This window comes from Siniperca chuatsi, linkage group LG4 (genome assembly GCF_020085105.1).
Source record: "Siniperca chuatsi isolate FFG_IHB_CAS linkage group LG4, ASM2008510v1, whole genome shotgun sequence".
NCBI classification, from domain to species: Eukaryota; Metazoa; Chordata; class Actinopteri; order Centrarchiformes; family Sinipercidae; genus Siniperca; species Siniperca chuatsi.
Genome location: NC_058045.1, coordinates 18,898,285 through 18,911,359, shown reverse-complemented (window position 1 = coordinate 18,911,359; position 13,075 = coordinate 18,898,285). Strand labels below are relative to the sequence as shown.

At 39.2% G+C, this 13,075-nt stretch overlaps 1 protein-coding gene across 5 annotated transcripts in view; it reads left to right on the top strand.

Annotated features, from left to right (window-relative positions):
- Positions 1-13,075, top strand: part of abcc8 (ATP-binding cassette, sub-family C (CFTR/MRP), member 8) — a 62,972-nt gene that overhangs the window by 34,186 nt on the left and 15,711 nt on the right. For all 5 annotated transcript variants that reach the window (XM_044191899.1, XM_044191895.1, XM_044191898.1 and 2 more), the window contains exons 16-23: positions 674-746; positions 876-981; positions 6,698-6,730; positions 8,710-8,748; positions 9,153-9,251; positions 11,370-11,454; positions 11,739-11,819; positions 12,868-13,005. In XM_044191899.1, the coding sequence (XP_044047834.1) occupies positions 674-746; positions 876-981; positions 6,698-6,730; positions 8,710-8,748; positions 9,153-9,251; positions 11,370-11,454; positions 11,739-11,819; positions 12,868-13,005 (654 nt within the window). The remainder of the gene's footprint in view (positions 1-673; positions 747-875; positions 982-6,697; positions 6,731-8,709; positions 8,749-9,152; positions 9,252-11,369; positions 11,455-11,738; positions 11,820-12,867; positions 13,006-13,075) is intronic.

The window sequence follows — 13,075 nt, the reverse complement described above, 5'->3', positions numbered from 1 at the left end:
CATAATCCAAAATAGGTAGCAACAACAATAAGTTTTTTTTCTCACATTAAAAGACCTATAAAGAATACCCAGACCTTGGTTTACTTTTTCTACATACAGTTATATACAGTATATACTGTGCCTATTTTTATGTATAAATTAAGTCCCATCCACAGTATCTCAAAATGCTCTTCAACAGCATTTTGAGAGATGAATTAATTGGCCTGAGCTTTCATCATCCCAACATTGTCTGTACATCATGCACCACATTTTGGACACCCCTGATCACATTTTGACAAAACTTGGAAGGACGCGTCTAACTTCTGTGCACTGCAGTTTTCAAAATTCCACTGATTTGCCTCAGAGGAGCACTATTGCCATTTGTTATTAATATCTGGGATACTGTTGATTGGGGTTTCGTGAAATTGATCTTTCTAGCTCCATATCTAGCTCTGGAAACTGCAGTGGTTCGCCTCAATTAATTCTCTGTATGTCATTCACAATATTTTGGATGCAAATAAACGAGTATCCTCTTCCCCTGCGTAAAATTAATAAGAATGAGGACACTTTTACTTCTTATTGCCTCACTGCCACTCTGCATCATTTTGGATGGATGACATGTTTACTGTTTACTTGTTAAAGAGTGAGTTATTCTCTGTTTGACATGTGGATGAGTCTGCTATGCTTTCCTCAGATAACCAGCGGTTATTTCACCTGGACCGATGGATCACCAACACTTTCTAATGTGGACATCAAGATTCCCTTTGGTGAGCATAAGGCAGTGTGATGTACAATCCTCACTTCCTCTCCTTATTTGTTTCTCTCTCACGTTTCCTTCTGTTATTTACCTGTTTACTTACTGTGATGATGCCTCGCTCTCTCATCAAATTTCTCAGGTAAGCTGACTATGATTGTGGGCCAGGTGGGTTGTGGAAAATCGTCTCTGTTGCTGGCAGCACTGGGAGAGATGCAGAGAGTATCGGGAACAGTCACCTGGAACAGGTCAGTTACAAGGTCACTGTCTGTGCCAATCAATTCTGATACTTCAATTAAAACGTTTTAATCACTTTTCGGATTTGAATGATTGAGTTTCCTGTTGCCTCTTCAGTTTGAGAGACTGGGAGTTACACTATGTAGCTCTACAGTGAAGTACTGTTACTGGAATACTAATGAAACCAAGAAAACAAGTCCTCTGTGAAAATAATTGCAATTATCCTCTAAACATCAAGTTGCTAGATGGGTGCAGAAAGATGACGCTAAGCATGGTTTGTCCTAATTATCTGATATCTGCTGTGATTAAGTGTTTCCTGTGCCTAAATGAAATGATGCTCTGTGTCCATACAGCTGTATATCAACCACCTTCCCATCCATCCAATACAAAGCAATATAATACATTTGCCCCCAGGGAAACCCATGAACTGTATGTTATACTGTTCATTCTTGAAATGAAATTCAATTCAAAGGTGAAAGGTTAATTTGAAAAGAATTGCTCCTCATGGAGACCCAGACCACTCTGGTCAATATCATGGCAATTTGTTCTTCCTCATGGAAGTGTGTGGCTCTCTGACTCGTACTTTTTAAAGCTCTTTGGTACTAGCTCTGTCAGGGACGGTTGAGTGCTTTTATTTATGTGTTTTCTTGCAGCGATAAATTCTACGTCCCTGACAAGGTAATGTAATTAGCATCAAAATCAGACCTCTTACCATGATATGGCAATATAACATAAATGGATTTGTAGGTCAGTGAAATGGAGCTCAGCTGATATTACAGCTTTAATTTGTTATGGCTGATAGATATAGAGGAGCATGAGGATCCATTCATGCACCACTGACCCAAAATTAGTCAAATGCAGATGAGGAAACATCCCAACAGACTTGCTGTGCCTGCAGGCTGGAAACCCACCTTTTCAGATGACACCTTTACACGCCTAGCACTTACTAACATCTCATTTCCTTTAACAAAATCCTCTTACAGTTTCTGACTATATCTAGCTCATATTTCTATGGAGGTTGAATAAACTTATTGTAAGGGACTTTGGACAAAAACAGTGATTCCAGACCTTTTAGAAAGTTATTTCTTAATGTAAATCTCTACTCACAACCTCTTGTAACAGGTGGCAAATGTCTGTGCAAGCAGTTATATTTATTTATATTCTAATCTTGAAGGTCACTTTATAGCTTTTCCCCAGACCATATCCAGCTTTCTTCAGCGAATTGAAACTGCTCAATTATTTACGTGATCAAAGTATGCAACTTTAATCGTATGATAGTGGTCATATAATGTATGTGGTCACTGAAAAAAGCAGTGGGACAAGGCCGAAAGCTCCAGGAAAAGCTAGTTTTACAGATATGTGTTCCCAAGGTCAAGAATTAACCTCCATGCTCAAAAAATTGATTTTCCAGTATTTCACAATAAACTGGCAAAAAGTAGGTGATCTTGTGACCTCAGATTTATCATGTGACCCCTTGGGGCTTCTGACCCCGAGGTTGGAAATCACTGCGCTAAATGAATGAAATGTAATGTCCTTATAGTACTTCACATTGTAAAGAAGGTCACTGCAGTGTTACCTCTGTGCATTTCAATTAATTTGAGATCCTGAGAATTAGGGTCATAGTTCTGCTTTATTGGATGTGATAGGTGGATGGTTCAGTACATGTTGCGACTGTGTTGGTGATTATTTGTGTGGACTGTTGCACTAAATAAATTCTCCACTCTGATGGGTTTGTGTTTAGTTTTGAAAATGACAAAAATGTCCAGTCCACTGATTTCATTAGGACAGCAGACTAATGCAACTGGTGCACTTTGCTTGGACTGGGTATCTGTTTTCATTACTTTTTGTAACCTCTGGAGTCTGAGAAAATCATTATCTTGCTGCAGAATGTGGATGGCCAATTATAAGTTTCAGCAAAAATAAACCCAGTGGATCTAGAAAAGCAGAGCACATTTGAAATGGCTCAGCTGAAACTGATTCCTCATATCCCACCTGATGCATTCTGGGAGTCATTAGCCTTTATCTCGGGCATCTGAATATCTCATCACCTACCCAGGATAGCGCCACTATCAGTCTCCATTTGTCAACAAAGTTTAGTTCCCCCTACTTGATTGTCACAGTGTCCCTGGCACAGTATCCCTGGCAGCCACACACACACTCACACATTTCCTCCTTCTGTCCCATTGCCAGGCCATGCTGGCACTCCGTCTGATATTAGGTTGGATTGTGCGCCCTGTCGGGTGCCGAACCCTCTCACTTATCATGTGTCCCAGGGAGAGACTAAGGAGCTGTCATTTAGACTTTGCCTTCCTGAAGCATTCAGACAGACATTCAGAGGGGCTTGTCTATATGTTTCCACCATGTTTGTTGTTGTTATTGTTGTGCTGTGTTTCAGTCAGGAGCATTTACAGCTATACTTGGATGAAAAGTTGTATCTGGGAGGGTGAACTCTGAACAGTATGCAACAGATTCAGCGCAGAACAAATCCCAGCAGATACAAATCACTGATAAGAAATGCACTTAAAGCAAAAGGCGAGAAGAGGATAAATGAGAGCAGCATGTGCCTGGCAGGAGTAAACGGCAAGATTAATCTGAAGAGTCAGCGTGCAAGCTTGTCAGATTTATGAAGACGGCTTCATTGACTTGTTTGACGCTGATTGGTGGCTCTAAGAGTCAGCTGTTACTGAACAGCTGATGGTGTTCATGTTTTCAGCACTCTGACTGGGCTTGCCATGCTCCATGTGTTTATATAATCCAGTAATAAGAACAATTTTTGTTAGTTTTCTTAGCACTTTAAGGAGAGGTAATTCCTGAACTTTTACTGGTCCCAAGATCAAGAATGAACTGTCAATCTCAAATTCTAACAAAGTTTTTTCCAACATCAGTGTGATGTCACTTCTACTTCTGGCCAAATTTTGTTTTTGATTGGATGAAATCTGTTAGTGGGTTGAATTACAGGTCATGGAGGATGGCATCTTTCCTTGGGGGGGTGACTTGTTTACCGATACCAACCCCCTCACCCCCCACCACATGTTCCTTCTTGCTCCCATTGGTCTCCTCCCCCCTCTACTCTCCCACTCCGAATATGGCACAGAGCAGGGAGCGTCTGGGATTTCTCTGTCGTTGAAGTGGATGACTATTTGTATCTTGACCTCAGTATCCAGTCAAAGTGGTGCAGGTTGGATATCTTGTGTGGGGTAAGGTTCAGAGTCTTAAAAGTGGGCAGCATAGCCAGTTGGAGAGCGAGGTTGTGATCCCAAACCATACCTGCTGAAATAATTAACTGCAACACAGCAACTGGCTGACCCTTGTCTCTCAAACCAGAGGGTGACAAGAGCTAAAGAACATGAAAAGCGAGTGAAGAAAATACCTTCTTTAAGAGAATAAAATGACAAATAGGGAAGCATTTTCAGTCATTATCAGGCGTGGTCATCACAGTGAACATGCTCCATTACTCCCTGTCATCATTAAGGGGACTTTTAAGGATGGACGTTTAAGTTAATTAAAGACAGTTAGAAACTGTGGGAAGTTCCTCAGTCTGGCTTTGATAATTGAAGTTGAGATTCTCACTGCTGATAGAAACTGTCTTGTACGTCCTCTAACATGATCTTGAGTACTTAAAGGTGTTGATTGACGGAGAAGGGGAAATAGCCCTCAACTGTTCAATCAGAAAAGAAAGCTGTGGGTCATCAGCTCCGGCATGATTAGCCTGCAGGATAGAGACAATCAGGCGTCCATTCAGGCTTCAGTGTCTTTCAAGTGTCATTAGGCGATGAGGGCTAATGTGGTAATTTTCTGAAGGGGTGTTGCTCAGTCTAGCCCTGATAATTTAGGAAATCTCCATCTCCCTACAAAAAGTCCATTTGATATTTGACTTGTTGATTTTTATGTTATAATCTAAACATCATGAGCATTTGACAAAACAATCTCACCATATCTTTTTTGTTCTTCTTTAAAAAGTATAATTTTTTTCCTGGTTGGTGATTGGTGATGTTTGTTTGTTTTTTATATGTGAAAATAGACACAATTCAAATGGGAAAAATATCATCTTGGAAAAGGAAATTTCACATGTTGTGTAAGATGCTCTGACTTTGACAGAAATATAATATAATAATGTAATATAATTACTATATCGTAGAAAAGGTTTCAGTCGTAGACATCTGGACACTGTTTTCAGAATCAAGGTTGATCAATGGTTGATTAGCTTAAATTTCTGAGTTCTCAGATCATTTTCACAATTGAGCATGACTTCCGGATGGGAGTCGAAACGTCTTGATTCTGAAAACAGTGTCCAGATGACTACGACTGAAACCTTTTCTACGATGGAACACTCCTGGACGAATGAGGGACTACACCGTCTCATAATTACTCTAGCAGTTTTTGTAGTGTTTAGATGATGTATTTATACTCTTACCACTTGCTACCCCATCATCTTCGTAACGTCTATCTCTAACAAACTAAACTCTCAAATTCATTCTTGTAATACAGATTCCTTCCTTTTTGGAAAACCATGCACAGCCAGTATTCCTTATAGATATCTTGGCGCACAGATATGGAAAGCCAACCTACATATTATTAAGAGCTCGCTATAGTTTCAAAATGTTGAAAAAGTAATATTTGTATTTGTAGTCATATTTAATGTTATGTAATTTGTGATGTCCAATAAGTCTTTTTTCTTTCCTTTTCTTTTTTATGATTGACAGCTGAACCGTATTGCATTGCTTTATTTATTTTGAGAATCTCTTGTTTTCCTTTTTTATTTTATTTTTTATTTTACCAATTCACTTTGTAGTTCTTTTTTTTTTTTAAAGCTTTATTTTAGGGGGATGTCCACTGTATGGCCCTATAGGGCTTATTGACCTCTCCTGTCACATCTGTTCACTTCTGTTATTTGTTTTTTTTAATTAAAAATAAAACTGATGAATCCACTAATGTTTTTGGGAAAAGCTAACAAACAAAGGCAATAAAGTGAGTGAGTTTCATTATTTGTCTTTATAACAAGCTTTATTAAATATATATAAAACAATAAATAAATGAAAATAAATAAATAAATGTACAGCTAAATACAAAAACAAACATTATGTTTAAACATGTTACACAGTCTTTCAGCTGAACACCTCCTGAATAGAGTTGCTGACTCCGTTCACTTCAATTTCTTTTTCTTATTTTACAGTCAGTAACAGTGATGTTTACGTGTATGTGTGTGGCATGTCAGAGCTTCTAAAATGTCAGTCACCAGTTCACTTCCTAACAGCTGTGGTCTATTCATTTTAAAGCTGCTGCAGTTAACTGGTGTAAATCAGCCCTCGCTCTCTGGTTGTGCTCAGACGTGATCAGAGTCACCTTCTCAGGACGACGAGAGATGTGTCAACTTGTCAAGCCTAAAAATACACTGCAGCTTCTACTGCGCATGTGCAAAGCCCCAAACAGCCAATCAGATCTTAATGAATTTTAGAGTTAGGAGTCTGAACGTGAATGGTTATATGCATGTGTTGCTGTGCATGTATGCACTGTATGTGTGTACACTTGTGTGGGGGCATTTACTTATTCTAAAAATAAGAGTTTATGTGAGTTTTAAGGCCTTTTCAAATTTAATAACCAGACTTCATAAATTTCCCCTGGCCTCTGGGAGTTTTCACTTTATTTTTACAACTTTTGATGAGAAACAATTGCAGAATTGTAAGATACACTTCTATTAATATATATTTTTTTGTCTATTTTCTGCAGCCTGCCGAACCTGGAGTCTGAGGGAGATGAAAGGTAAGTGCTCAGAGTAAAGAAGAAAAAAAGCCCAAGCACACAAACCTAAAAACATGCCAACAAACCAATGCCATTATGTATTTTTAGTCGTACCTTAAAGAACAATTTCAAACTTGCATGAAGTTCTAGGTTGACTCCTGAGGACAAAAGTCAGTATGAGTTAAATACATAAAAAATATTCGCAGTCTGGAGTACAGAAGTATTTTCAGAGTGCAAATATACTGTAGTACACTATTTCTGATGATAGGAAATGCATTTGATTCTGCTGTTGCACATAAACAATAGTGGACACTATAAATCAGTATTATAAATAAGCCCTGTTGACAGTTCAAAATTGTTACTGGCTTAGCTAATGCAAATAGTGGTGTTATTTTAGCACACTGTAGATCATTGTTTCTGTTTGTAACTCAGCTGACCATGCCATTCTCAGTTTTTTCACTCTGGAATTACACACACACACACACACACACACACACACACACAGGCTTCCATGTCATCCTGCGTTTGACAACAGTATATCAAAGTAGCATTTGATATTAATAGAGTCAGGGTTGGTTTTATTTTGTCATAAAACAATATATACGAAACATACTTACAAAAATGTACATAGTGAAAAGAGCAAGGTTCAACAGTAGAAGGGTTATTTCCATAGGAAAAGGAAGGACAAAAAACACAAACCCCTACAAGCATGAAACACATTCAATATGTCATAAAACTGAAGCATGAGACAGGATAAAAAACTTTAAAACTTAACATGATATGTAGTATTTTTATAGTGGTCTGTAACTTTCAGGCTCACATAACATTCATCCTTTAATAATTTCAAACTATGTGTTAATCGCCACTCACAGTCAATTATAAATTATTCATACCTAGTATTTTTCATCTATGTGATTACAATCTAGGAACAAATCCTCAGCACGCAGGGAATTTTTCTGGTGACTTGAGTATTTACTGATCTAGTAGTTATGCATCAGGGTGACTCAATGTTAAAAGAGTTTTTAGCTCCCCCTGTCTCTTTGCTCTGCAACTAGCGTTGGCGAGAAAAGCTTTGGTCAGGATCAGGGATAGACACTGTTGTCTATTCAGGAAGGAAGGATGGCACGTTGTGTGAGTGTCACCTCGACCCCCAGTCCATCTTAGTGAGTCTTTGTCTCCTCTCAGGATAAAATCGGTCAAAAACATGCCAGCCAATAGAAATGGAGAGGGAAGAAATCAACTTAATACTTTTTTTTTTTGCATTGAACTTCCCGTTATTTCCCTGGAGTGATCAAATGAACAAAGGGTTAGGGTTAGGGTTAGATGGCCTCAGAAGTCCCCTTAATTATTTATCACATGGTTCAAGCACCAGTACCTCACTAAAAAACAGAAGGTCAGATGAGTCTGTTTATTTGATAAGTCTGCAAGTTTCTGACACATTCTGATGCCAGAAATACATTTACACATTTTACTCACAAATCATACGCTCAAATCATTCTTTCCTCACCTCAAACAGCTTGCCTTTACAGTTAAAGGGCAGTTTACAGTGAGAGACATACACAAGATACCAGTGAACAGCAACAAACACCCTGACAGCCACAGACCTCGTGTTGACGTACTAATCTCAGCCTGAGGAATCAGATCCTCTGAGAATTGAATGCGTCAGAGTCCAAACGGGCTGATGCTGATTTCCATATCAGCAAATTACAGGAAGAAAAATTAGGAGGGTGGGCGCTATTTTTAGCAAGGATAAGATCACAGCTAATGATAGATGTGTTCATGTAGGGCAGTGGTTGGCCTGTTTGTGTTTGGGCTGCTGAGCAGTGACATGATTGCCATAGTGAGGGAAGAGTATATGGGTTAGTTTGTGTGTGTTTGTTTTTTGTTAATCATTACAGGAATAAGGTGGAGTTAGTGATTGTCATGTCGATAGTCTGTTAATAACAGTATTGCTTATCTAATGTTTTTGTGTATGTGTGTGTTTGATATTTTCTCTGCAGTCCCACAGATAGAGATGCAGCAGGTGACGGCGACATCAGGTGAGCTCAGATAACAGAATGCTGCTCACCAGGCGATCTCTATGGATATGCATCACCATTATCAGCAGAACAGAATGACAATTTTCATGGTTATCTAGTAGAAACCTACTGAAGATAATAGAGAACAAGATATTCCCTCTGCTCACATATTTGCCCCTGACCCTCAAATGCATAGTGACTTTACAAATATACCACAGCCTTTATTGATCCCTGGATCAGTTCTCAATAGACTGGAGTTATTTTTAACTCAGCTTCTGAGGCTGAGGAGTCCCTATGGTCCAGAGGTTAAACAGTGTCTTAACCTTAACCTGTGTGTGAAATAAAAGACTCATTAAGAAGTAAACATAGGGAGCAGATTATTGTTTGTTTTTACACTTCTGCATGTGTTTTAAAACCTCTGCTAGGAAGAGAGGGGCTGTGGCCTATGCTTCCCAGAAGCCCTGGCTGTTAAATGCGACACTGGTGGAGAACATCACCTTTGAGATGCCCATGATCAAACCGAGGTAAGACCTCATAACTGCACGGAGAGGTTTAAAAAACTGAAGGTATGATGGTTACATCTGTTGAGGTTTAAACCCTGATGAGCTTCGATCAAGAGTGTGCTGCACACTGCAAGTAGTAAAGAGATGACAAAAACTGAGGAGATAAATGAGAAACGACATACAACACAGATCCCTGTCCAACTCAAACAGGGGGGGTAGGCGCTGTAAACCCCGAGGCCACCAGGGCACCCCAGCCACAATTTCATTTAATTTATTATGCGCAAAAATGAGCAAAGTGCTGATGAAGGAAAGGGCAGACAGGGGAGAAAACATTTCCGTTTTTCCCTCAATGCTGAAATAACTGCTGCCTACAGACACCGACTCTTTAATTTTTCTTGATGAGGGGATGACCTACGGCAGGTGAAATTGGTCAAAGGAGGTCCATGGAGGTTCTTTCAGTCTACCATCATTGATACGTATCAGTTTGGTAAACTAAATATCAGAAACACCTCTTAGTATACAGTTCAACAGCACCACAAACTGCAGCCTCCAATTTTTTTTTTTTGCAGGACTGTCGTATTTGACTGCATTAGTTTTAGCCAGGTGTACATTGTAAACTGTACACTTGCATTAGTAACCACAGTGTGTAAGCTGTCTTCCCTTAATTAATTATTGACCTTCATTTTGTTGCTTCAGTGCTTTCACTGTGACACCCATAATCACAATGAAACTAGCTGTCTAAGGACATTCTCCTTTAAAATGGCATTCAGAGTAGTTAATTATACACAGTAATCAATGTGTTGCCAAAATAGAGCCAATAACCTTGCTGCTCCCTGAGGCCACTGTGGTAAATTGGATGTGTTGATGCCTGATTAAGTCAACAGTTTTAGTCTAGTAAAATAAACTTCCCAAATAAACTGTTTTGACGCTGAGACACCTTGAGTCAGATTTGTCTTGGCTGAAGGTGTTGGCCTTCTTCTCTTTTGTTGCTGTGCATAGTGTCTACAGTTTCACTCCTGGCACAACAGCATATGCATTTATGGCTCTCTGGGTCTAATGGACTGTTTTTATAAGATATATCTAATGGGCCGCTGTGTTTGTTGCTGTGGAGATGTTCCATAAAACGGAGATGTTTGCCCACCCTGCGCTGCCTCTCCACGCTGTCTCCTCTGTCTTTCTCTTCATATGTGGTATTTTTCTGTTAACCCATCCTTTCCCAGTGCAGACTTTTTATTTAAGGTGCGTCTTAACAGTGTTTTGCTTATAAGACATTCAGTACTGTGAACTGTAGCCATCCATCCTGAGAGTATTTGCTCAGACACTGTGCTGCAAGCGATATGACTGGTTCTTATATTTGAAACCAAAATTATCATGTGACACTGCGGATTCATAAATCTATGCATGGACCATTGTGATTTATTAGATTCAGACCAAGACTTTCAAACGGGTGAGGGCACATCTCGTTCATTAATATTCTCACAAAAACTCTCCAGGATCTGGACAAAGTTTAGAAATCAGATAAATTATCCAGACTATTTAAAACAGGGTTAATCAACCTTTTCTGGACCATGAACCCATATTTTTAGGTCACAATATTCTCAAGGCTCCAGCAATTAGAGAACTGTCAACCTGTTATGTACAACTGAGTGTGGCGTCGTTTCTACTGTAGTTTCAAGACCATGTGGGTAGCTCCAATTGAATTATATAGAAATGACGATAAATTTAAATGAACAACATGCTATTCACTTAACATGAATGAATGACTGATGCAGCACTGAAATTAGTTCCCAGTGTGTCTCTGTCTCTGTGCTCTCTGAATCATATTCTGTTTCTGTCTGCTGTTGAAGTGAGTCTGATCATGCACTCAGGGCAAAATCTTTCAAGTTAAACCATTGAAGCTGCTGAAACTCTTTTCCTCTCTTCATTTTCAGTGTTATGGTTCTGTTCAGAGATGTTTATGGGTTGTGTTATGGATACATAACAGAAAGTTATATATAAGATGTGTATCATCAAATTAATTTGCTATCTAGATTATTAGCCAACAGGTTAATAATGAGCAGGCCCATAGTTTCCTTCTGGCTAGTATTAGCAACTGCTCTCTGTCCTCATTTGTATTCTGTTTCTGTTTGTGCCCGCCAGATACGAAGCTGTCATCGAGGCCTGCTCTCTTCAACCTGACATCGACATTCTTCCACAGGGGGACCAGACAGAGATCGGGGAGCGGGTCAGTATCACAGTAAAATTTACGATTTTCTCTGTGGTCTTTTTTATTTTCCAGATCTGGCTGTAGCTCACACCGTGGCTCACTGTATTGCAGAGTCATTTGTCATCATAACTGTGCAGCAAGGATTGGATGATTGTGTATAGGAAGTTGGTCTGACCTTGTTCAGCAAGAGCACTGTCATGTTGGATGTCTTCATGCACCAGTAATGCAGGAAACAAACTGTAGTAAAACCTTGTAGTAAAGTACACATATCTTCACATATATTTTCCTGCCCTCTGGTGCAGGGTATCATCCTGTCAGGTGGACAGAAGCAGCGTATCAGCGTAGCCAGAGCCTTGTACCAGCAGACCAACCTGGTCTTTCTGGTGAGTCTACACACACACACACACACATCTTCGATCAAAAGAATGGTTTCAGTTGTTGGATTGCACCTTTAATTAATCTTGTTAGCAGACAGTCTTTCAGTATTCCTTTACCTGAAGGCTCAGATGTGATTCTGTTGCTGATGCCTTCCTACGTGACAAAAATAGCAACATGGTTTCCAGCTGCAGGGAGAAGCTAAATGCAAATTTTGACTGACAGTTTGAAAAAGTCAGTTCCTGATGGATTTTACTGCCTCTCAGTTATTAATAATCGCTTTGTATTAAATGTTAGTGACTTTATCAATTATTATCAAGCATATTACTTTCTTGTCTAATTAATTAATCCTTTAGTCTATGAAATGTCAAAAAATAGTGAAAACAAAGGTATCCACCAATTTTTCAGAGGCTATGATGTCATCAATTCCCTTGTTTTGTCTGACTGACAGTCTAAAGCCTTAAGATATTTAATTTACTGTCATATATGACAAAGAAAAACCACAAATCCTCACATTTAAAAAGCTGGAACCAGAGAATATTTTTGGCATTTCTGCAATAGTTGCAGATTCTTTTTCTGTCGATCAATGAATTGACTAATCGTTGCAGCTCTATTTGTAACACATGTTTTGGAAATGCACAAGATCACAAAATTCTTGGAGCAAAGTGAACGAAGTGGTCATTTTGATTTGGTTATTATTTTGTTATCACACCTTCAATGTATTATAGCAGCTGATGTGGTCAATACTAAAAACAATGCAAAGCTGACTGGACTATTGCTCTATATAGCAAGAAAGACTAAGATGGTCCTTCAGTGGAGGATTTGTATAAGGAGGTGTTGCCTTTGAAGAAACAAGTTGATATTATTAGGGGGGATTCATCAGATTCTTCAACCTAATTAATAATCCCAGAAATTACTACCTTTTTTACGTAGTCCTATCAAAAGAAACACTTCAGGTTTGAAACCAAGTTTTCAGGCCTTTTAAACATACTCATAGTCTTGTTTTGCTTTCTCCTCCCCTCGCAGTTTTTCTTATTTATGTATTTTTTTTTTTAGGATGACCCATTCTCTGCCTTAGACATCCACCTGAGTGACCATCTGATGCAGGACGGCATCCTCAAGCTCCTGAGAGAGGAGAAGAGGACGGTGGTGTTGGTCACACACAAACTTCAGTACCTACCACACGCAGACTGGGTAAGACCAGTGTGTGTGTGTGTGTGTGTGTGTGTGTGTGTGTGTGTGTGTGTGTGTGTGTGTGTGTGAA